The 22,486-nt window shown below is 43.9% G+C and overlaps 1 protein-coding gene across 1 annotated transcript in view; it reads left to right on the forward strand.

Annotated features, from left to right (window-relative positions):
* LOC119939042 (C-type lectin domain family 2 member B-like) overlaps positions 1 to 22,486 on the forward strand; it is a 30,543-nt gene that overhangs the window by 7,041 nt on the left and 1,016 nt on the right. The window contains exons 3-5 of the mRNA XM_038758814.1: positions 10,537 to 10,617; positions 16,736 to 16,902; positions 18,978 to 19,072. Of these exons, the coding sequence (XP_038614742.1) occupies positions 10,537 to 10,617; positions 16,736 to 16,902; positions 18,978 to 19,072 (343 nt within the window). The remainder of the gene's footprint in view (positions 1 to 10,536; positions 10,618 to 16,735; positions 16,903 to 18,977; positions 19,073 to 22,486) is intronic.

Raw genomic sequence — 22,486 nt, forward strand, 5'->3', positions numbered from 1 at the left:
GAGGAGGATGGGGTTTGGGTGGGAAGATGAGTTCTATTTTGGACATGTTAAGCTTGAGGTGCTGGGAGGACATCCAAGAAGAAATGTCCTGAAGATAGGAGGAAATGTGAAACTGCAGAGAGGGAGAGAGCTCAAGGCTGGAGATGTAGATTTAATCATCTGTGTGGTAGGTGAAGCCATGGGAGCAAATGATTTCTCCAAGGGAGCCAGTGTAGATGGAGAATAGAAGGGGACCCAGAACCGAATCTTGAGGGGTCCTCACAGTTAGAGGGTGGGAGGCAAAGGAGAAGCCCATGAAAGAGACTGAGAATGAGTGGCCAGAGAGATAGGGGGAGAACCAGGAGAGGACAGCTTCAGTGAAGCCAAGGTTGGATAACTTTTCCAGGAGAAGGGGGTGGTTGACAGTGTCGAAGGCAGCTGAGAGGCTGAGGAAGATTAGGATGGAGTAGAGGCTTTTGGATTTGGCAAGGAGACCATTGGTGACCTTCGAGAGGGCTGTTTCTGTTTAGTGAAGGGGACGGAAACCAGATTGGAGGGGGTCAAGGAGAGAACTGGAAGAGAAGAATTTGAGACAGTGGGTCTCAAGGCACTTCTTTGTGACTCAGTTGCCTCATCTTCAAAATGGGGATCCGATACCTATTCTCCATCCTACTGACACTGTGAACCCCATGTGAGACCTGATTATCATGTAGTTACCTTTCATTCATTCAATTCATTCAGTTGTATTTATTGAGTGCTTACTGTGTGCAGAGCACTGTATTAAGTGCTTGGGAAGTACAATTCGGCAACAGAGACAATTCCTACCCAACAATGGGCTCACAGTCTAGAAGGTGGGGACAAACAACGAAATAAGGCAGGTATTAATAGCATCAAAATAAACAGAATTATAGATATATACACATCATTAATAGAGTAATAAATATGTACAAATATACACAAGTGCTGTGGGGCAGGGAAGGGGTAGAACAGAGGGAGGGTGTAGGGGTAATGGGGAAGGTAGGAGGAGCAGAGGAAAAGGGGAGCTTAGTCTGGGAAGGCATCCTGGGGGAGGTGAGCTCTAGGTAGGGCTTTGAAGAGGGGAAGAGAGCTAGTTCGGCGGATGTGAGGAAGTAGGGCATTTCAGGTCAGAGGTAGGACGTGGGCCAGGGTTTGACAGCGGGACAGGTGAGAACAAGGCACAGTGAGTAGATTAGCAGCAGAGGAGTGGAGTGTGCGGGCTGGGCTGTAGGAAAGAAGGGAGTTGAGGTAGGAAGGGGCAAGGTGATGGGGAGCTTTGAAATCAATAGTGAGGAGTTTTTGCTTCATGCGAAGGTTGATAGGCAACTACTGGATACTTTTGCAGGGGGCGGGGTGACAAGCCTCCTCCCTCCCCCCCAACTCACACAGAAATGCATCAACAGCCCTCCTCCCTTCCCCTAAACGAAGTAGTTTTAAACTGATGAGGCCACCCAGGTTAAATAAACTCTCAGGTCCAGTGGTTACTACAGTGGTTGGTACAGACTAAATGCTTATCATGCACCACAATTATTATTATGCATCGCTGAGTGTTAAGGGAGGCTATAAATAGGTCCGTAAGTACTAGAGGTGGCTGAAGGGATAAAATGGTCAGGAGTCTGGGGAATTAATTGAGAGCTGGTTGGAGGAAGTGGGACTTTAGGCGGGCCCTTACGGTGGGGAGAGCTGTGGTCTGTCTGATAAAGAAAAAGTGTTCCAAGCCAGGGAACAACATGAGCAAGGTTGGGGGCAGGAGAGTTGACAGTGAAATTGAGTTAGAAGGTTGGCCTGGAAGGACCGGAGATAGAGCGTTGGGAAATAGCAGGTGAAGAGAGCAGATAGGTAGGGTGGGGTCAGATGGTAAAAAGACTTCAAACTGATGTTGGGGAGTCTTGGCCTCTTATCTCTCTGGCTGTTCATTCTCAGTCTCCTTCGAGGGCTCCTCCTAACTGTGAGGGTCCCTCAACGTTCATTTCTGGGTGCGGAGCAGCAGGAGAAGATTGAGGCGACGGGAGCAGACTGGGAAGGAGGAAGGCACAGGAGACAAAGCAAAACAGGGCAGGGGTGAGGACGAGGACAGTGTGATGTCTGACCAACATTCATGGCTGCAGAGGATAATGGAAAGAATGAGCCAATGGATGGGTAAGAACCTTGGCGTTGCAATCCAGGCCCCCCTCTCCCTTCCTGCCACCCCAGCCCTGCTGCACACAGGATGGTGCTGGTCAGTCCTCGGGGCTTGTGCTGGTCCATCCGCAGGGCCAGTACAGGTTGATCAGCATGGTCTGGTATTGGTCTTTCCACAGGGCTAGTAATAGTCAGTCAGTCAATTGTATTTATTGAGCACTTACTGTGTGCAGAACATTCATTCATTCATTCAATCATATTTATTGAGCGCTTACTGTGTGCACAGCACTGTACTATGCACTTGGGAAGTACAAGTTGGCAACATGTAGAGACGGTCCCTACCCAATAACGGGCTCACAGTCTAGAAGATGGGCTCACAGTCTAGAAGACTGTGTCTACAAAAGTCTAGAAGAGCACTGTACTAAGCTCTTGGGAGAGTACAATATAACAATATAACAGACACATTCCCTGCTCACAGTGAGCTTAAAGTCTAGAGGGGGAGACAGACATTAATATATGTATGTAAGTGTGGTTGGGCGGGTCAGTCTGCAACTTCCAGTAATGGCCACTCATTCATTCAGTCATTCAGTCATATTTACTGAGCACTTACTGTGTGCAGAACACTGTTCTAAGTGCTTGAGAAAGTACAAAATAATATACAGACACATCTTCTGCCTACAATGAGCTTACAGTCTAGAGGCGGATATAGACTTCATATAAATAAATAAATTACAGATATGTACATAAGTGCCTTGGGGCCGAGAGGATGGACGACTAAAGAGAGCAAGTCAGTGTGATGCAGAAGGGAGTGGAGGAAGAGGAAAGAAGGGCTTAGTCAGGGAAGTCCTCTTGGAGGAGATGTGCTTAAAATAAGGCTTTGAAGAGTGGGGAGAGTAGTTGTCTGTCAGATTTGAGGAGGAAGGACATTCCAGGCCAGAGGCAGGACTTGGGTGAGGGGTCAGCAGCCAGATAGATGAGATCAAGGCACAGTGAGGAAGGTTAGTATGAGAGGAGTGGTGTGCTGGCTGGGTTGTGGTAGGAGAGTAGCGAGGTGAGGTAGGACAGGACAAGGTGTCTGAGTACTCTAAAGCCAATGGTGAGGAGTTTTGGTTTGATGCCGAGGTGGATGGGCATCACTGGACTTTCTTGAGGAGTGGGGAAACATGTTGGATCTGGTTCTGGTCAATCCACAGGGTCTGGTCCTTGTCAGAGTGAGGGGCCTGGGCCTGAGACTGAGGGGTTTCCTGGCCAGGTCAGCAGTCCTTGGGGAATAGACAAGGTCAAGCAGGGAAACCCTGCCCTGCAGGAAGGGAGGCTGCACCCTAACTTTGGGGCCGGAGCAGCGCAGACAGACGGTCCCTCCCTTTCTCCCTGCTCACAGCTGCCGCCCCCCAACCTGCCCTCCCAATCTCCGTGGGTCCACTGGGCTGGGGTCCTGCCCGGGCCAGGAATGGGACGGCAGCAGGGACCTTGGGGTCATGAACCGGGGCAGAGAGCCTGATCTGTCCCCAGCCATGCTGGCCCTCCCCCGACCCCCAGCCACAGCCCTTCTGGAGGGGGTTGAGAAGGTGAAATGGGTCAGCTTCAAGCCAGAGAGGCCCTGCGATGGGAACAGAAACTGACCAGAGTCTGGGCTCCACCTTTATAATGTTAATGCCTGTCTACCCCTCTAGACTTTAAGCTCACTGTGGGCAGGTAATGTGTCTGTTATGTTGCTATATTATACTCTCCCAAGTGCTTAGTACAGTGCTCTGCACACAGTAAATTCTCAATAAATACTATTGACTGACAATTAGCAGCTCTTCCTGTACTGATCTTTTTGTGCTGAAGAAAATCTTTCCAAATCTAGTACAACGGTAAGTCTACTGATCACTACGTTAATGTCAGTAACTACAAGGGACATGATAGCAGTGGGCAAAAGTGATAGCTGCATAAAAATATTAACACAGGTACTATACCTACAAGGAAAGAAATATGTTCTTTTCCTTGTAGCTAACATAAATACCTGTGATATAAGTGAAAATGTCAATCACTACAAGGGATATAAGCTCAATTGGGGAGGGAATGTGTCTGTTTATTGTTATATTGTACTCTCCCAAGTGCTTACTACAATGCTTTGCACAGAGTAAGTGCTCAATAAATACAACTGAATGAATGAACAAATGAATAAATGAAGAGCAGACTACAACAATAATAATGAATGCATATAGATATTATCACAAGTATTATAGCCGTGATACTAACCTTTCAGATGACAGTAAGGCAATATTCAGAATAAATCCTTTAGTTAAAGGATCACACAGATTATATCCAGCAGTTCCTATAGGCAAAGTCTTCCCACAGTAAGAACTTGTTGGAGTAATGGTCTGGCCAAACAAACCTCACCTGGTTCATACAAAAGGAATTATAATAATTGTGGCATTTGTCAGCGTGGAGAGAAGCAGCGTGGCTCAATGGAAAAGAGCACGGGCTTTGGAGTCAGAGGTCATGGGTTCAAATCCCGGTTCTGCCAATTGTCAGCTGTGTGACTTTGGGCAAGTCACTTAACTTCTCTGTGCCTCAGTTACCTCATCTGTAAAATGGGGATGAAGACTGTGAGCCCCACGTGGGACAACCTGATTACCTTCTAACCTCCCCAGCGCTTAGAACAGTGCTTTGCACATAGTAAGCACTTAATAAATGTCATTATTATTATTATTATTATTATTATTATTATTATTATTATTATTATTATATGCCAAGCACTGTACTAAGCTCTGGGGTTTATACAAGACAATACGTTAAGACACAGGACCTGATCCTTATGGATCTTACAGTCTACACAGGAAACAGAGCAGATATTAAATCCCCAATTTACCAATGAGGAAACTGAGGCACAGAGAAGTTAACTGCCTTGCCCAAGGCCTCACAGCAGACAGACAGAGCCAAAATTAGAACTTTGCTGTTCTGATTAACATGCCTTAACTCTTTTCATTAGACCATGCTGCCTCTTGGTTAATTTATCCAAATTATATGCCATAGATATGTACTATTTTTATACCTTGAAGGGAGTGTTTTAGTTGTGAAAGATATAATAATGATAGTAGTAGTAATAGCAATAATGTTGTTTAAGTGTAACAGGAATTTTCAATTCATGAACAAGGACAAACACACTTTATAGTTATGTTGCTGTATTATACTCTAAGTGCTTAGTACAGTGCTCTGCACACAGTAAATACTCAATAAATACTATTGATTGACAATTAACAGCTTGATCTTATCGATCTTTTGAAATAAAGGAAAGAGGTCAACAATATAATCAATCAATCAATGGTATTTATTGAGTGCTTACTTTGTACAGCACACCGTAATAATAATAACAATAATAATAATTATGGTATTTGTTAAGTGCTTACTATGTTCCAAGCACTGTCCTAGGTGCTGCTTAGAGCAGGGTAACCAGGTTGTCCAACGTGGGGCTCAAACTTTTAATCCCCATTTTACAGATGAGGTAACTGAGGCACAGAGAAATTAAGTGGCTTGCCCAAGGTCACACAGCAGACAAATGGTGGAGGTGGGATTAGAACCCAAGTCCTCCCAAGCCCTTGCTGTTTCCACTAAGCCACTAAGTGCTGGGAAGAGTACAGAGTAGACATATCCCCTGCCCACAAGGAGCTTTTCCAAATCCACAATCAAGGAAAACTAACGGCAAATACATAAACATCTGCATAAAGCAGTACAGTCTAGTGGAAAGAGCATGGGTCTGGTAGTAATAGGATCTGAATTATGATCCTAGTTCTGCCATTTATTTGCTATGGGCAGACATTGGGCAAGTCACTTAGCTTCTCTGTGGCTCAATTACCTCAATTGTAAAATGGAGATTAAGACTGTGAGCCACATATGGGACACAGACTATGTCCAACATGATAATCTTGCATCTCCCCCAGCACTTAGTACAGTTTCTGGTCCATAGTAATTGTTTAACAATTGCTATTAAATCAATCAATCAATCAATCATATTTATTGAGCACTTTCTGTGTGCAGATCGTTGTACTCATAGGAGGAAGGAATAAGAATTGGCAGAGAGCTAGATGTTTCTGTTCTTCACGGGGTGAGCACATTGAGAAGAAAACAGAACAGTGAAGAGGACGGGAAGAGTCTTTCAACCACACAGGCCTCCATGACTCTCATGCACATCAGCAAGAACAGAGCTGCAAAACCACTCACCTACCGATACAATAACTACCAAAACATCCTTATTCCACTTAACTGTGCTCATTATGGGAAAATTTTTTCACACACATCAATCAGTGGTATTTAGTGAGTGCTTACTGTGTGCAGATCATAGTACTAAGCACTTGGGAGAGACAGTAAACACCATGTCTTGGCTTGTCTTTATGCCACTGAGTCATCTCCAACCCATAGCGACTCCATGGATACATCTCTCCCAGAGCACTCCACCTCCATCTGAAAACATTTTGGTAGTGTATCCACAGAGTTTCCTTGGGAAAAATACAGAAGTGGCTTACCATTACCAGACATGACTATAAACAAATGTTACGAATATGTACACAAGGGCTGTGGGACTGAAGATGGGGTGAATACCATGTGCCCCAAAGGGTACAGATCAATCAATCAATCAATCAATCAATTGTATTTATTGAGCGCTTACTGTGTGCAGGGCACTGTACTAAGCGCTTGGGAAGTACAAGTTGGCAACATATAGAGACAGTCCCTATCCAACAGTGGGCTCACAGTCTAAAAGGGGGAGACAGAGAACAAAACCAAACATACTAACAAAATAAAATAAATAGAATAGATACGTACAAGTAAAATAAATAAATAAATAAATAAATAGAGTAATAAATATGTACAAACATATATACATATATACAGGTGCTGTGGGAAAGGGAAGGAGGTAAGATGGGGGAAAGGAGGTAAGATGGGGGAAGGAGGTAATACATAGTTGACATAGAAGTGAGAGATAGAAGGAAAAGAGGACTTAATCAGGGACGGTCTCTAGGAGGAGGTGTGACCTTTTTAAGTTTTGAAAGTGGGGTGAATGATGGTCTGATGGTCTGATGTATATGGAGGGGGAGGGAGGTCCAGGCAAGAAGAAAGATATGTGAAGGGGGAATGGTGAGATAGATGAGAGCAGGGCACAGTGAACAAAATGACGCTAGAGGAGAGAAATGTGCAGTCTGGGGTGTAGTAAGAAGACTGTGAGGTAAGGAAGGAGGGGGAGAGCTAATTTGATTGAGTGTTTTAAAGGCATTGGTAGATGGTAGGGAGTTTCTGTTCTCTGCAGAGGTGATGGGCAACCACTGGAGGTTCTTGAGAAGTGGGAAGACATGGACTGAATGGATTTTTGGAAAAACAATATCGGTAGAAGAGTGTAGTAAGGATTGGAATTGGGAGTGACTGAAGGCAGGGAGGTCAGCAAGGATACTGATTCATAGTCAAGGAAGGATATGATAGGTGCTTGGATCAGCCCAGTGGCAGATTTTAGCAGTTTTATGAAAGTAGAACCAACAGGATTTGGTGACAAATTGGACATATGAGTTGAATGAGAGGTAAATAGAAGATAATTCCCATGGCTTGTGATTCAGGAAGGATAGTGCCGGTGTTTCCAGTGATGGGAAAGATTGGGGAGGACAAAGTTTTGGGTGAGCAGATGAGAAATTCAGATTTGAACATGTTAAATTTGAAGTGCTGATGGGACATCCAAGTAGAGAGGCCTGGAGGCAAGAGGAAATGTGAGACTGCAGAGAAGGCAAGAGATCAGGGCTGGAGATGTAGATCTGGGAATTATCCATGAACAGATGGTGGTTAAAGTCATGAGAGCAAATGAGGATGTAGGTGTAGATGAAGACTATATGGGGACAAAGAACTGAGCCTTGAGGGACTCCCACAGTTAGAGGCAGAGGAAAAGCATGTGAAAGAGACTGAGGAGGAGGGGGCAGGACAGTGCCAGTGAAGTAAAGGTTAGATAATGTTTTCAAGAGAAAGAGGTAATCCACAATGTCTAAGGCAGCAGTAACATTGAGGAAGAATACAGTGAAGTAGTGGCCAATGAATTTAGCCAGAAGGAGATCATTGGCGACCTTAGAAAGGGCCAGATCCATGCAGTGCAGGCATAGGAAGTCAAAGTGCTGGGGGCTGAGGTGAGAATTGGAGGAAAGTGAAGTAGCAGGTGTAGACAATTTCCTCAAGATGTCTGGAGGAGGAATGGTAAGAGAGAGTTGGGGCGATAGCTGGAAGGATCCATGGGGTTAAGGGAGGGTCTTTTAGGATAGGAGATGCGTAGGCATGTTTGACAGCAGTGGAGAAGGAAGTACTGGAAAGTGAGTAGTTGAAAATGGCAGTTAGGGAAGGAAGAAGAGAGGGGGGCAAGTTTTTTAATAAGGTGAGAAGGGATGGGGTCAAAAGCACAGGTAAAGGAGGTAGTATTTATGAGGAAGCAGATTTTCTCTTGAAGGGTGGGAGGGGAACAAGTTAAGTTTGAGGTGTCCCACCAACACATCAAGCTAAACATGTCTGGAACAGAACTACTCATCTTTCTACTTTAAAGGAAGCAGCGTGGCTCAGTGGAAAGAGCATGGGCTTGGGAGTCAGAGGTCATGGGTTCAAATCCCGGCTCCACCAATTGTCAGCTGTGTGACCTTGGCCAAGTCACTTAACAAATGCCATCATTATTATTATTATTATAAACCCCATCCTCTTTCAACTTTCCCATCACTGTAGCCAGCACCACCATCCTCCCTGTGTCATAAGCTTGTAATTTTTTCACTGTCCTCTACTCGTCTCTCTCATTCAACGCACATATCCAATCTGTCACCAAATCCAATTGGTTCTACCTTCACAACATTGTTTGAGGAGTGTGGCACTGGAATGTAGCTGGGGAGATGTTGGGGAGATTTTAGGGAGATCACATTATGCAGCATGGCGTAGTAGATAGAGCATGGGGTAGGGAGTCAGAAGGTCATGGGTTCAAGTCCCTGCTCTGCCACTTGTCTGCTGTGTGACCATGGGCAAGTCACTTCACCTCTCTGTGCCTGTTACCTCATCTGTAAAATGGGGATTGAAACTGTGATCCCCACATAGGACAGGGACTGTGTCCATGTTGATTTGCTTGTATCTACCCCAGTGTTTAGTACAGTGCACTGTACAAGGTGCTTAGCAAACACCAACATTATTATTATTAATTAATCAATGAAATACTTAGCAAAATTATCAGGGTCAAGGGGAATGGGGTGAGAGAGGAGGCAGGAGTTTGGGGAGGGAATTAAAAATCTGTAAAACGTCTAACTCTGGTGTGCTCTCCCAAGCATTCAGTAAAGTGTTCAGCACAGAGCAAGTGCTCAACAAACGATTGATTGATTGACGTTTGAAGGCAGTGGGCAAGATTGTTCAGGGCATTGGCCAGCATCTCATGGGAGCTGTGAGCCACCCATGACCCAATCCTAGACCAAGTTTGGATGCAGTCCATGTTTCATATGGAGCTCCCAGTCTTAACTCCCATTTTACAGATCTGGCAACTGAGGCACAAGTTAAGTGACTTGCCTGAGGTCACATAGCAGACTAGTGGTAGAGCTAGGATTAGAAACCAGGTCCTCTGACTCCCAGGCCCATGCTCTTTCCACTAGGCCATTCTGCTGCTCATGTTCTTTCCATAGAGTAAGCATAATACCGTTAGAATTTCGGTCTTTTATTTGTCTCTCTTCCATCATTAGATAATGAGCTTCTTGATGACAGGAATCATATAATCACAATAACACTAATGATAGTATTTGTTAAGTGCTTATTATGTGCCATCCCTAAAGTCTAGCATAGATACAAGATGATCAGGTTGGACCCAGTCCCTGTCCCATGTGGGGCTCGCAGTCTCAATCCCCATTTTACAGATGAGGTAACTGAGGCATGGAGAATCGAAGTGACTTGCCTAAGGTCACACAGCCAACAAGTGGCAGAACTGGTTTTAGAACCCATGACCTTCTTACTCCCAGGCTTGTGCTCTATCCACTACAGAATGCTGCTTCTCTGTTCAGTCTTCTGAAAGTCCTCTGGGTGCTAAGCCTAATTGCCAACTCTGTGGAGACATGATGCCTGCATCAGGGTTTTGAGCTGAACTTACTTATGACCTTTCTCTGACTAGACTCCAGAGCCTCTGAGCAAGACTGAAAGTCCCCATATGATGGCTTCCTGGCCTTTCAGCTCTTTAAGGCCAGTCCCCTCCAATTTTCCATTGCACTTGCTTGCCTATAAAGTCCTTTCTCTCTTTTCAAATCTGCATTCAAAATGAAAATTGGGCACCCCTGTGCTGTCTAGTACAGTGCTCTGCACAAAAAAAGCATGAATGTTGTTTATTGATTGGCTGGAAAAGTGTTCTTCCTTCTTGTGCTGTGAAATGAATTCAGGACGATTCTCCCTGTTTTTCAGGTGGGACCATTACATATAAACAACTCTTCATTCCGAGCATCGTAGTGCTTGCTGCTTTACTGGGGCTCAGTATTCCTCTAGGTGAGTGTCTGGATGAATCTTACACAGCCATGAAATGATCGGGTATCCTTAGCGAAGGCATGGCTGGGAGGGTAGGGAAGAAAACTAGGCTTACTTCTGTGATCTTCTGGCTACTCCCACAAAATCTGCTGGGGGACACTGGATATTGGATTTCACTCAGGCCAGCATTTTCAAGTTCTTACAGGTTTGGTCCTGGCCTGCTGGGCTCTGCTTGAGGGAAGAAGACAACAGGAAGACTATTGATTGACAGTTCCTCAAACATGAGGGTCAATTTTGTACTGGACCTCGAATCTCATGGCCACATCTGGTCCTGTATTAAACTTTGTTCAAGTAACACTGAGACAAAGAGACACAGTTATTGCCAACTCTCAACCTTGCTAAAAGACATTATTTTAGTCTTCCTGTGTCTCTTCTTCCTGGTGTGTGGGATAAGAGCTCACTTACCTTGACTGCTCTGCTCAGGAAATGCCATTCCTATGAGAGAGATAGTTAACAGGAAGAAGAATTAGCATTAGGTATCAGATATCTCCTTCTGGATGATTAGAGAGAAAGGAAAGGGGAGTGTGCTAGACAAGCTAAGAAAGGCAAAAAATCTACAAAAAATGAGAATAATAGAATCTTTAGATTTTGTATAGCTAAGAAAGAGGGCAAAAAATCTACAAAAAAGTGAGAATAATAGAATCTTTAGATTTTATATAGTGGGTCTCACCTCTTTTGGTTCTTCTGAGAGAAGAAATCAAAGAATGGCTGCCCCGAGAAGCCGTAATTTACGGTTGATGGTTGACAGTTGATCTGACTAAACCCAGGACTTCTTGAAGTTATGTAAGAAAGATTTGCCAGAGGGGAACCCAGGCATCCAAGTACCCTCCAATCGGTGGATCTTGTTCTCTCAGCTGGAAGAGGACTTGAGGGCATCCTAACAAGTCACATGAATCAATCAGTGATATGTATTGAGTACCTCCTAAGTAAAGATCATTGTACTAAGGATCTAGGAGAGTACAAAAGAAGCAAAAAAACAGAAGTTTGGCTAAAAAGACCAAAATATGCCCGGCACATCCTAGGCCCTGTCACTGTTTTTAAGTATGTCTCTTGGTATCCTGATTTTTATGAAGGCTTTACTGTCTTGGTTGATGTTTGCCAAACTGAACAATTTCCTGAGGAAGTCACCCAGTACATCACATTTTTTGAAACTGTGTTTCACTGTGTCTTTTCAAATAATGCATTGTTCCCTCCCAGGCTAAGCCATGATCACTTTCCTTTCATCACACATTCTGCTGATCACTCCAGGAAAACTGTGCTTCTGTGAGCACTACTTCAATGCTGCTAACTGCATTTCCAAACCCATTGCCCTGTCATTTAAAGTTGAATATGGGTCTTAGATAATGCTGGTAAAACTGCTTCAGGAACTGGATGTGTCTCAAGTATTAAGTCTGGCTCTCACAACTATATGGCTTAGACAAAAAATCAAAAATCAAAACAGCATTCTTTGCTTCAGGTTCATATAGATCTCGAAGTCTCGAAGTCACACACAATCAATATGACAAAAACAATGCCAACTTTTCATTCTATTTTCAGCTTTTTTGTCAAGCCATTAATCATTAGATAGTGTGCTGTCTAGGTAGTAGACTTCGGTAACATTAATCAAGCAATCAATGTATTCATTGAGCATTTGTTGTGTGAAAAACATGGTATTAAGCATTTAGGAAAGTACAATACAATGGAGGTGATAGGCATGATCCCTGCCTACAAGAGTTTTACAGTTTTTTGAAGCTGATAAAAATATTAGGCAGCCCCAGTGGTGTTTCATCTCACTACTGCCGAGAGGTGAAGGTCTATTTGTAGGAAGTGTAGGAGGAACTGGACAGAAAATGCCTCATCTTAACACAGGAAACACTGAAGTAATATCACCAGATATCAAAGTTGTCTCATCACCATCTTTAAGAAGAAAAATGAAAGGGCTGACCACGAAAACTGGCTTGAGATCTTAGTGATCCCATTAAAGATAATAATTGTGTTAAGAACTTATTGTATGACAAGTACTGTACTAGGTGCTGTGGCTGATACAAAATAATCAGGCCAGATCCAGTCCTTGTCCCACATAGTGCTCCCAGTGTAGGGAAAGCAGATTTCTTAGCCCCATTTTACAAGTGAGGAAACTGAGGTACAAATAACTTAAGTGACTTCCCCAAGGTCACACAGCAGGCAAGTGGCAGAGGTGGGATTAGAGCCCAGGTCTCCTGTTTCTGAGCTCTGAGCTCTTTTCAGTAGGACATGCTGCTTCTCTCCATTCATCTCAAGTGGTAAAAATCCTAGCTGGAGTCCTTCTAGACTGACTAATAAAGAACATTCCTATCCCTGTGTTCACAGAATCACCTTGAGTGTCAGACCACACACATAAAGTGATAGATTTGTGTTCTCTGTCAGACTCAGGAAAAGTCAGGCAACTACATTGAGACCTCCACATGGAAAACATGGACTTCATGTAACCATTTGACTCCATTAGTAGGCCTGACTGCTAACTCCTAAAATGGTAGACTGCTCCTGAGACATGTATAAAGACTTAAAACTACTCCATGATGATATTGCTGTCTGTTACAATTGGAGAGGTCTTGTCAGAGCCTTTCTCACCAATGTTGAAGTAAATAGAGGATGAATACCTGGCAGCTATCCTCCTCCTCATCATCATCTCCATCAATAGTAGTGCTTATTGTGTGTAGAGCACTGTACTACGTACTTGGGAAAGAACAATACAACAGTGTTGGTAGATACAATCCTGGCCCACAGCAAGCATTCAGTCTAGAGGGGAAGACAGACATTAATGTAAATACATAATACGTCCAAAGACTTCACAGGGAATCTGGAAACTGGTGACAATACACAGTTCCAGCCACCTGAAAAGCTTTCACCTAATGAGGATGCAGGCAACATCAAAGCATCTTGAATGATTGTCATTCCTTTGAATGACTTTGAATGATGCTTGAAGTCTTTGAGAGCAATGCATAATGCAAGGTTCACAGTCATTTAAGAATTACTACATGCAGATGCCTGGCCCCTAGAGGCCCGCACCTAAGAAGACATGCAAATTTGTAAACCATTTCATTGTGGTCTTGTCTTATCTTATGCCATGGAGTTGTCTCCTACCCATAGCAACACTGTGGACACATCTCTCCCAGAACCCCCCACCTGCATCTGCAATCGTTCTGGTAGTGTATCCACAGAGTTTTCTTGGTAAAAATACAGAAGGGGTTTACCATTGCCTCCTTCCACACGGTAAGCTTAAGTCTCCACCCTCAATTCTCTCCCATGCTGCTCCTGCCCAGCACAGGTGAGTTCTGACTCGTAGCTGATTGCTTTCCACTCACTAGCCACTGCCCAAGCTAGGAATGGAATGGGTATCCTCTGCTTGACTCTCCCTCCTGTAGTTGAAACTGGTAGAGTACTGGAAACTCTTCAAGTGTGACCCTGAGAGAGGATTTTGTTGTGGTATTGTAGGTTTATGAGAAGTCCAAAGACAGCTGAAGTGATACATCAGTTGGCACCAAGGAAGACATGCACACAACCAAAAATTGAGAGGCAGCATGGTGTAGTGGCTAGAGTCTGGGCTTGGGAATCATGAGGACATGGGTTCTTATCCCAGCTTCACCACTTGTCTGCTGTGTGACCTTGGGCAAGTCATTTCACTTATCTGTGCCTCAGTTCCCTCATCTGTAAAATGGGGATTGAGACTGTAGACCGTGTCCAATCCGATTTGCTTGTATCTTCCCCAGTGCTTAGTACAGCGCCTGGCACATAGTAAGTGCTTAATAAATACCATTTAAAAAATTGCTCTGCACACAGTAAGCATTCTATAAATACCATTGATTGATTGATCTATTGATCAACCAAGTTCTTAGTACAGTGCTTTGCACACAGTAAGCACTTAGTACAGTGCTCTGCACACAGTAAATGCTCAATAAATACGATTGAATGCATGAACTCAATACATACAATTAAATGAATGAACACAGGGCTAAAACTTCTCACATAATTTTGTTACATAGGCAGCACAATAGACTAGGAAGTAAAAAACAAATGAAGATGATCAGCACATCTTTTGGGAGATTGTCAGAGTATGGTCATAGGGTGATATCAGCCTCCAGTCCAACCTCATGGACAACAAAGCTAGTGTTGAACAACCTTGTGTATGGCTGTGAGACATGGGCCCCACCCAGGCTCCAAATCTGGCTCTTGGAGCAGTTCCATCAGCATCATTTAAAGGACATACTCAATAACAAATGGTAAGAAAAAGTCATAAACAATGATGTTCTGGAATGCAGTCAGTCACCTAGCATCAGAGCTATGACCCCCTTAATCCAGTTTTGCTGGGTGGGTAATATAAGGAGAATGAGCAACAGCAGGAGACCAAAGGAGCTCTTGGTTGGAGAATGGAAATTGGGAATAGGAAAAAAAGGGCAGAGAAAAATTTTAAGGTATCTGCAAGTCTCAGTCATCATTACATTCCTGCTGAAAACTGAGAGTCAAACATCATGGTAGAACAGCGTGTGTCCTTTGGGAGACTGACAGGGTGGTTTCCAAATAGTATCAAGATCAGGCCAGGCTGCAGGGAGATGGGACATTTATATGCCTTTTCAATGGCGTTTGTTAAATGTTTACCATGTCCCAGACACTGTACTAAGCGCTGGGGTAGATACAAGTTACTCAGGTTGAACATAGTCCTTATCCCACATAGTACTTAAAGTCTCAATCCCCATTTTATTCATTCATTCATTTATTCATTCAACTGTATTTATTGAGCAGTTACTATGTGCAGAGAACTGAACTAAGCACTTGGGAGAGTACAGTACAACAATAAACGGACACATTCCCTGCCCAGAATGAGCTTGCAGTCTAGATGGGTTGGGGGAAGGGGGGTATATATGTAAGTGCTGTGGCACTGGGAATGGGGAAGAAGAAAGGTAGCAAGTGAAGTGACTTGCCCAAATTCACATAGCAGACAAGTGGAAGAGCCAGAATTAGAATCTAGGTCCTTCTTATTCCCAGACCTGTGCTGTATCCAATAGGCTACATTATTTCTTTGTGGCTATGAAGCCTGGATCACTGCACCCTCTATCACTGCATCTCCCTCCTTCCATTCCTTTCCAAACCTCTCAAATGAGTTCTGTCCACTTTCTTCCCCCATTTCCTATCCTGTAACTCTCTTCTTCACCCTGTACCATCTAGTTTTCACCCTCTTCACTCCACAAAGAACACTTTTTCTGAAGTCTAGAACGGCCTTCTTACCAAATCTAACAGATTACACTCCATCCTAATCCTGCTCATTGTCCTGGAAGCCTTTAACACTGTGGACCACTCCCTTCTCTTGGAAACACTAACTAACCTAATCCCAGCTCCACCACTTGCCTACTGTGTGACCTTGGGCAAGCCACTACACTTCTCTGGGCCTCAGTTACCTCACCTGTAAAATGGGGATTGAGACAGTGAGCCCCACATGAGGCAGGGACTTTGTTCAACCTGATTTGCTTGTATCTATCCCAGCACTTAATACAGTGCCTGGCACATAGTAAGTGCTTAAAAATTCCTTATTATTATTATTAACCTTGAGGAAATTTTGGTGAGCTCGCAGGTGATTGACATTTAGAACCAGACCTATAAAATGCACAAGCTTGCTCACAAGTGTTTACTGGTCATCTGCTAGTTGCAGGAGTACCACACTGCAGAATGGGTAGTGACACCATCCCTGCCCTCTTAGAGCTTCTAAAGAAACTGTTTCTCATGTTGTTGGGGCACAAGGACAAGTGGAGAACCTACAACTCTGGGAATTAAGTCCTCCAATTCTCTGTCGATCATCTGCTTTGAGATATTGGTAAAATCACTTAACCTCTCTGGATTCCCCATCTGTAAAATGGAATGATCTTCTCTGACCTTCCCTGCCTCATGATGCTCTTGAGAGGTCAAAATTGTGTGTAAGTTTTATGGAAAACATAAGTGTTCTGTAAATTAAAGCTATTATGACTCGTATTATTGAGAGGGATTCTGGATAAGGAACTACTCCCCTAAATAAGCACTTACTAGGATGCCCACCTCAGAGCACTGACTGTTCTGTTCTTATATCCCACAGCAAAGAGGACTTGTCCTGAGTGTAGAGAAACTTGTCGAAGTGACTGGTTGCAGCTCAGAAATAAGTGCTACTTTTATGATACTGAGGAAAAAAATTGGAACAAGAGCCAGGAATTCTGCAAAAAGCAAAATGCTAATCTAGTTGTGATTGAAAACCATCAGGAACTGGTGAGTGTGTCAAAATGGGATGTTTGGGTCTAATTTTCCTTCTTGGAACTAACTCTCATGTTTTAAATCTGGTGTGCTTGGACCTGCAGATGACCCTTGAGTTGGAAAAATGAATACCAAGTGCACAACAGTGGGAATGGCCTGATGTGAGCTTACAATAATAATACACTTTATAACACTTTGCATCCGTGCAAATGTGAAGCAGCCTGGTCTAGTGGAAAGAACGATGGTCCTGAGTGGCTCTGCCAATTGTCTGCTGTGTGACCTTGGGGAAGATGCTTTTCCCCTATCTATTAAATGAGTATTCAATACCTGTTCTCCTTCCCCCATAGACTGTGAGCCCCATGTGGGATGGGGACCGTATCTGGCCTTTTTAACTTGAGTATCTTATCCCAGCATTTAGTACAGTGCTTGGCACATAATAAGTGCTTAATAAATGCCATAATTACTATTATTATTATTTTTCCAAAGCATTTTTATGTCAGTTATTATTATTTTTGCTTCACAATAATCCTTTGAGCTAGAGAGAAGTAAATATTGTTACTCCCCATTGTACAGCTGAGCCCTGAAAGGTGAAAGTCACAAGGTCACACAAGCAGTCAATGGCAGAGTGGGGACTAAAACCAGGTCACCTGACTCCCTGCTCATCATCTTCCTACTAGACTTCATTGTGGATTGTAGTTCCAACCAAGCCTGGTGGATAGACCACAGGCCTGGAATTCAGAGGACCTGGATTCCAATCCCAACTCTGACGCTTGCCTATTCTTGGCTTGTACTTGCTTGGTAAGTCATTTAAAGCCTCTAAACTTCAGTTAGTTCATCTGTATAGTGGGAATAAAATACCTGTTCTCTCTCCCTTTTATGTTGTGAATTCTGTGTGGGACATGGACTATGTCTGATCTTCTCATAATTTGTCTACCACAGAGCTTAGTACATGCAGTAAGAGCCTAACAAATAACACAATTATCATTATTATTATTATTATTATTATTATTATTATTATTATTATTATTATTACTATCATTGTTATTACTCTGTCCATGTTTCCACCCCAGGCTATGACTGTCTTTGGTCTAATTTGCTTTTTCACCTAGAGTTTTAGGGATGCACAAGGGACAGGGTAGGAGCCCTTCTTCCCTGTGAATAAGAAGCTGTGTTCCCTAATAGCTGATACTGCCCTGATCTCAAGGGCTTCCTAATCCCAGGCCTGGACAACAGCATATGTTGAGGAGTTAAACAGCTTGCTGGCAGTCTCTGGAGGAGGATATCTCTTGGACACCAAGACATTTGTTTGGTGGCCCTCCCAGACCCCTTTGGGCCCAAGCCCATAATCGAGATGCAGAGGACAATTTCCCTGACAGTGCTAATGATCAGTAGTTCTTCCTAAATGTCTACTGCTTGGGAACACTGCACTGGGTTCTTGGAAACCTACAACAGAAAAAAAAGACAGTTCTTGAGCTCAAGATGCTGACAATCTAATGGTGGAGACAAGGAGACCCAACATATAGACAAATAAAAGAAGCAGGGAGAGAAACCATATGTAGTCCCAATAGTAGCAAAAGCAGTGAAAATGATTAAACACCTAAGTAAATGGTACAGCTAGACTGATACAAATGTAAAGGTGAATGGTGGTTGTTATGGTGGAGGAATGCAGTCAGGGAAAGTTTCCAGGAGGAGGTGTACTGATTCCTGATAGTGTGCCTTTCTGCTGAGATTGTCAACCACGGTCTCTCTTCAACCATCATAGCTTGAAGGAATGCACTGATTGCACTGACACTCAGGCACATGCCTCTATGCGGAGGGCTTCCAGACAATCTGCTTGGCCAGTGTTATGTCTGTCTGGGACATTAACTGTTGGGATACAGTGCCTGACAAACTGACATTAGGAGTGGACAACAATGAAAGGTGGATCTCCATAGCAGAAAGGCCATCTGTGTCTGTGCTAGACTTCCTGCTGGTCTCTGGAGAAAGGAAATCAGAGCATCCTGGGACCATTCTGGAAGAATTCCTATGAGAGAACAGCCATATCTCTGGAAAGGGTCTAATTGCAGTATTTCTCCTTCTTCTTGGTTTAGGCATTGGTTCAGAAATTCCAGGGTTCCTGGATTGGTCTCCATAGGATAAATGCAAAACTCTTCTGGGTGAATGGAGCACTATTTAATGAAACTCTGTAAGTTCCCTTTAAGTCTTCTGTCTGATAGCCTAAAGAAGCAAGAGGTTTTAAAATAATAATATACTCTGAATCAATCAATCAATCAGTATGATTGACTGACAATCAACCAATCATATATATTGAGCACCTACTTTTCTAAGCACTTGGCAGCGTACAATATAACAACATAACAGACACATTCTCTTCCCACAGTTAGCTTACAGTCTAGAGGGGAGGACAGATACTAATATGAATAAATAAATCACAGATATGCACATAGGTTCTGTGGGGCTGGAAAGAGGAGCAAGTGAGGGAGATACAGAAGGGAGTGGAAGAAAAGGAAAAGAAGGCTTCATAAGGGAAGGCCTCAGAAGAGATGTGCCTTCAGTGAGACTTTTAAGGAGGAGAGAGTAATCGTCTGTCAGATATTAGGAGGGAGGGCATTCCAGGCCAGGGTCAGGGTGAGGGCAAGAGGTCAGAGGCGAGATAGGTGAGATTGAGGTACAGTGAGTAGACTGGCATTAGAGGAGCAAAGTGTGAAGGGTGGGTTGTAGTAGGAGAGTAGCCAAGTGAGGTGGGAAGGGGCAAGGTTATTGAATGCTTTAAAACTGATGGTAAGGATTTTCTGTTTTATGCAGAGGTAGATGGGCAACCGCTGGAGGTTCTAGAGGAGTGGAGAAATATGACAAACATTTCTGTAGAAAAATGATCAGGCTGCAGATTTTAGAATGACTGGAGTGGAGAGAGATGGGAGGCGGGGAGATCAGCAAGGAGGGTGATACAGTAATCAAGATGGGATAGGACAATTGTTTGAAATAAACTTGGTAGTAGTTGGATGGAGCAAAAAGGGCAGATTTTAGCAGTGTTGTGAAGGTTGAGAAGCAGCATGGCTCAGTGGAAAGAGCATGGGCTTTGGAGTCAGAGGTCATGGGTTCAAATCCCAGCTCAACCACTTGTCAGCTGTGTGACTTTGGGCAAGTCACTTACCTTCCCTGTGCCTCAGTTACTTTCATTCATTCATTCAATTGTATTTATTGAGCGCTTACTGTGTGCAGAGCACTGTACTAAGCGCTTGGGAAGTACAAGTTGGCAACGTATAGAGACGGTCCCTACCCAACAGCGGGCTCACAGTCTGGAAAGGGTAGACAGACAACAAAACAAAACATATTAACAAAATAAAATAAATAGAATAGTAAATATGTACAAGTAAAGTAGAGTAATAAATATGTACAAACATATATACAGGTGCTGTGGGAAGGGGAAGGAGGTAAGGTGGGGGGGGATGGGGAGGGGGAGGAAGGGGAGAGGAAGGAGGGGGCTCAGTTTGGGAAGGCCTCCTAGAGGAGGTGAGCTCTCAGTAGGGCTTTGAAGGGAGGAAGAGAGCTAGCTTGGCGGATGTGCGGAGGAAAACTATGGAACGCATCACGAATTTGTGTGTCATTCATCTGTAAAATGGAGATTAAGACTGTGAGCCCCCCGTGGGACAACCTGATCACCCTGTAGCCTCCCCAGTGCTTAGAACAGTGCTTTGCAGATAGTAAGCACTTAATAAATGCCATTATTATTATTATTATTCATTCATTCAATTGTATTTATTGAGCACTTACTCTGTGCAGAGCACTGTACTAAGCACTTGGAAAACACAATTCAGCAATAAATAGAGACAATCCCTGCCCACAACAGGCTCACAGTCTAGAAGGGATGTGATAGACATCAAAACAAGTAAACAGGCATCAATAGCATTAATATAAACAGTATTATAGATATATATACCTCATTAATAAAAATAAACAGAATTATAAGTATTTACATATGTACAAGTGCTGTGGGGCAGGGAGGGTGGTAGAGCAAAGGGAGCAAGTCGGGGTGATGGGGATGGGAGAGGAAGCAGAAGAAAAGGGAGATTTAGTCTGGGAAGGCCTCCTGGAAGAGGTGAGCTTTCAGTAGGGCTTTGAAGGGGGGAAGTGTGCTAGTTTGGCGGATTTGAGGAGGGAGAGCATTCCAGGCCAGAGGTAGGATGTGGGCCAGGGGTCGACGGCGGGACAGGCGAGAACGAGGCACAGTGAGAAGGTTAGCACCAGAGAAGCGGAGTGTGCGGGCTGGGCTGTAGAAGGAGAGAAGGAAGGTGAAGTAAGACAGGACAAAGTGATGGAGAGCTTTGAAGCCAATATTGAGGAGTTTTTGCTTGATGTGGAGGTTGATAGGCAACCACTGGAGATTTTTGAGGAGGGGGGTGACGTGCCCAGAACGTTTCTGTAGAAAGATAATCTGGGAAGCAGAGCGAAGTATACAGTGAAGTGAGACAGGAGGTTGGGAAATCAGAAAGGATGCTGATGCAGTAATCCAGACGGGATATGATGAGTGATTGTACTAACATGGCAGCAGTTTGGATGGAGAGGAAAGGGCAGATCTTGGCAATGTTGTGAAGGTGAGACTGACAGGTTTTGGTGACGGATTGGATATGTGGGGTGAATGAGAGAGCGGGGTTAAGGGTGACACCAAGATTGTGGGCTTGTGAGAGGGGAAGGATGAAAGTGCCATTCACTCTGAATGTTTGAAGTTTCTCTCCACACCTGTCATATAGGTTTCAGAGAATGGAATCCCAAGTCAGCAGCATGACTTAGTGGATAGAGCATGGGCTTGGGAGTCAGCAGGAACTGGGTTCTAATCCTTGCTCTGCCACATGTCTGCTGTGTGACCTTGGGCAAATCACTTAACTTCATTGGGCCTTAGTTACCTCATCTATAAAATGGGGATTAAGAATGTGGGACAGGGACTGTGTCCAACCTGATTAACTTATATCTCTCCAGTGCTTAGAACAGTGCTTGGCATACAGTAAGTGCTTAACAAGTATCATAATTATTTATTGGTTCAACCTTAACATCACTGCTAAAATCTGCCCTTTACTCTCCATCCAAACTGTTACCACATTGATCCAAGCACGTATCTATCCCACCTTGATTACTGCATCAGCCTCCTCACTGACCTCTTTGCCTCCTATCTCTCCCCTCTCTAGTCCATTCTTCACTGTGCTGCCCAGATCATTTTTTTAAAAAAAGTTCCATCCATGACGCCCCAGTTCTCAAGAACCTCCAGTGGTTGCCCATCTAGCTCTGCATCAAAAAGAAACTCCTTGTCATCGACTTTAAAGCACTCAATCACCTAGCCCCTTCCTATCTTACCTTTTCTCCTACAACCCTCCCTTCCTATCCAACAGACCATGACTCTCCCTACCTTCAAAGCCTAATTATTTTTAAATGGTATTTGTTAAGTGTCAGAAACTGTACTAAGTGCTGAGGTAGATACAAAGTAATCAAGTTGGGCAGAAGTCCAAGTCCCACAAGAGCTCAGAGTCTTAAATCCCCACTTTATAGATGAGGTAACTGAGGCACAGAGAAGTGAATCCTTCTGACTCCCGGGACCGTGCTCTAT

Source organism: Tachyglossus aculeatus, chromosome 17 (genome assembly GCF_015852505.1).
Source record: "Tachyglossus aculeatus isolate mTacAcu1 chromosome 17, mTacAcu1.pri, whole genome shotgun sequence".
In the NCBI taxonomy this organism is placed as follows: domain Eukaryota; kingdom Metazoa; phylum Chordata; class Mammalia; order Monotremata; family Tachyglossidae; genus Tachyglossus; species Tachyglossus aculeatus.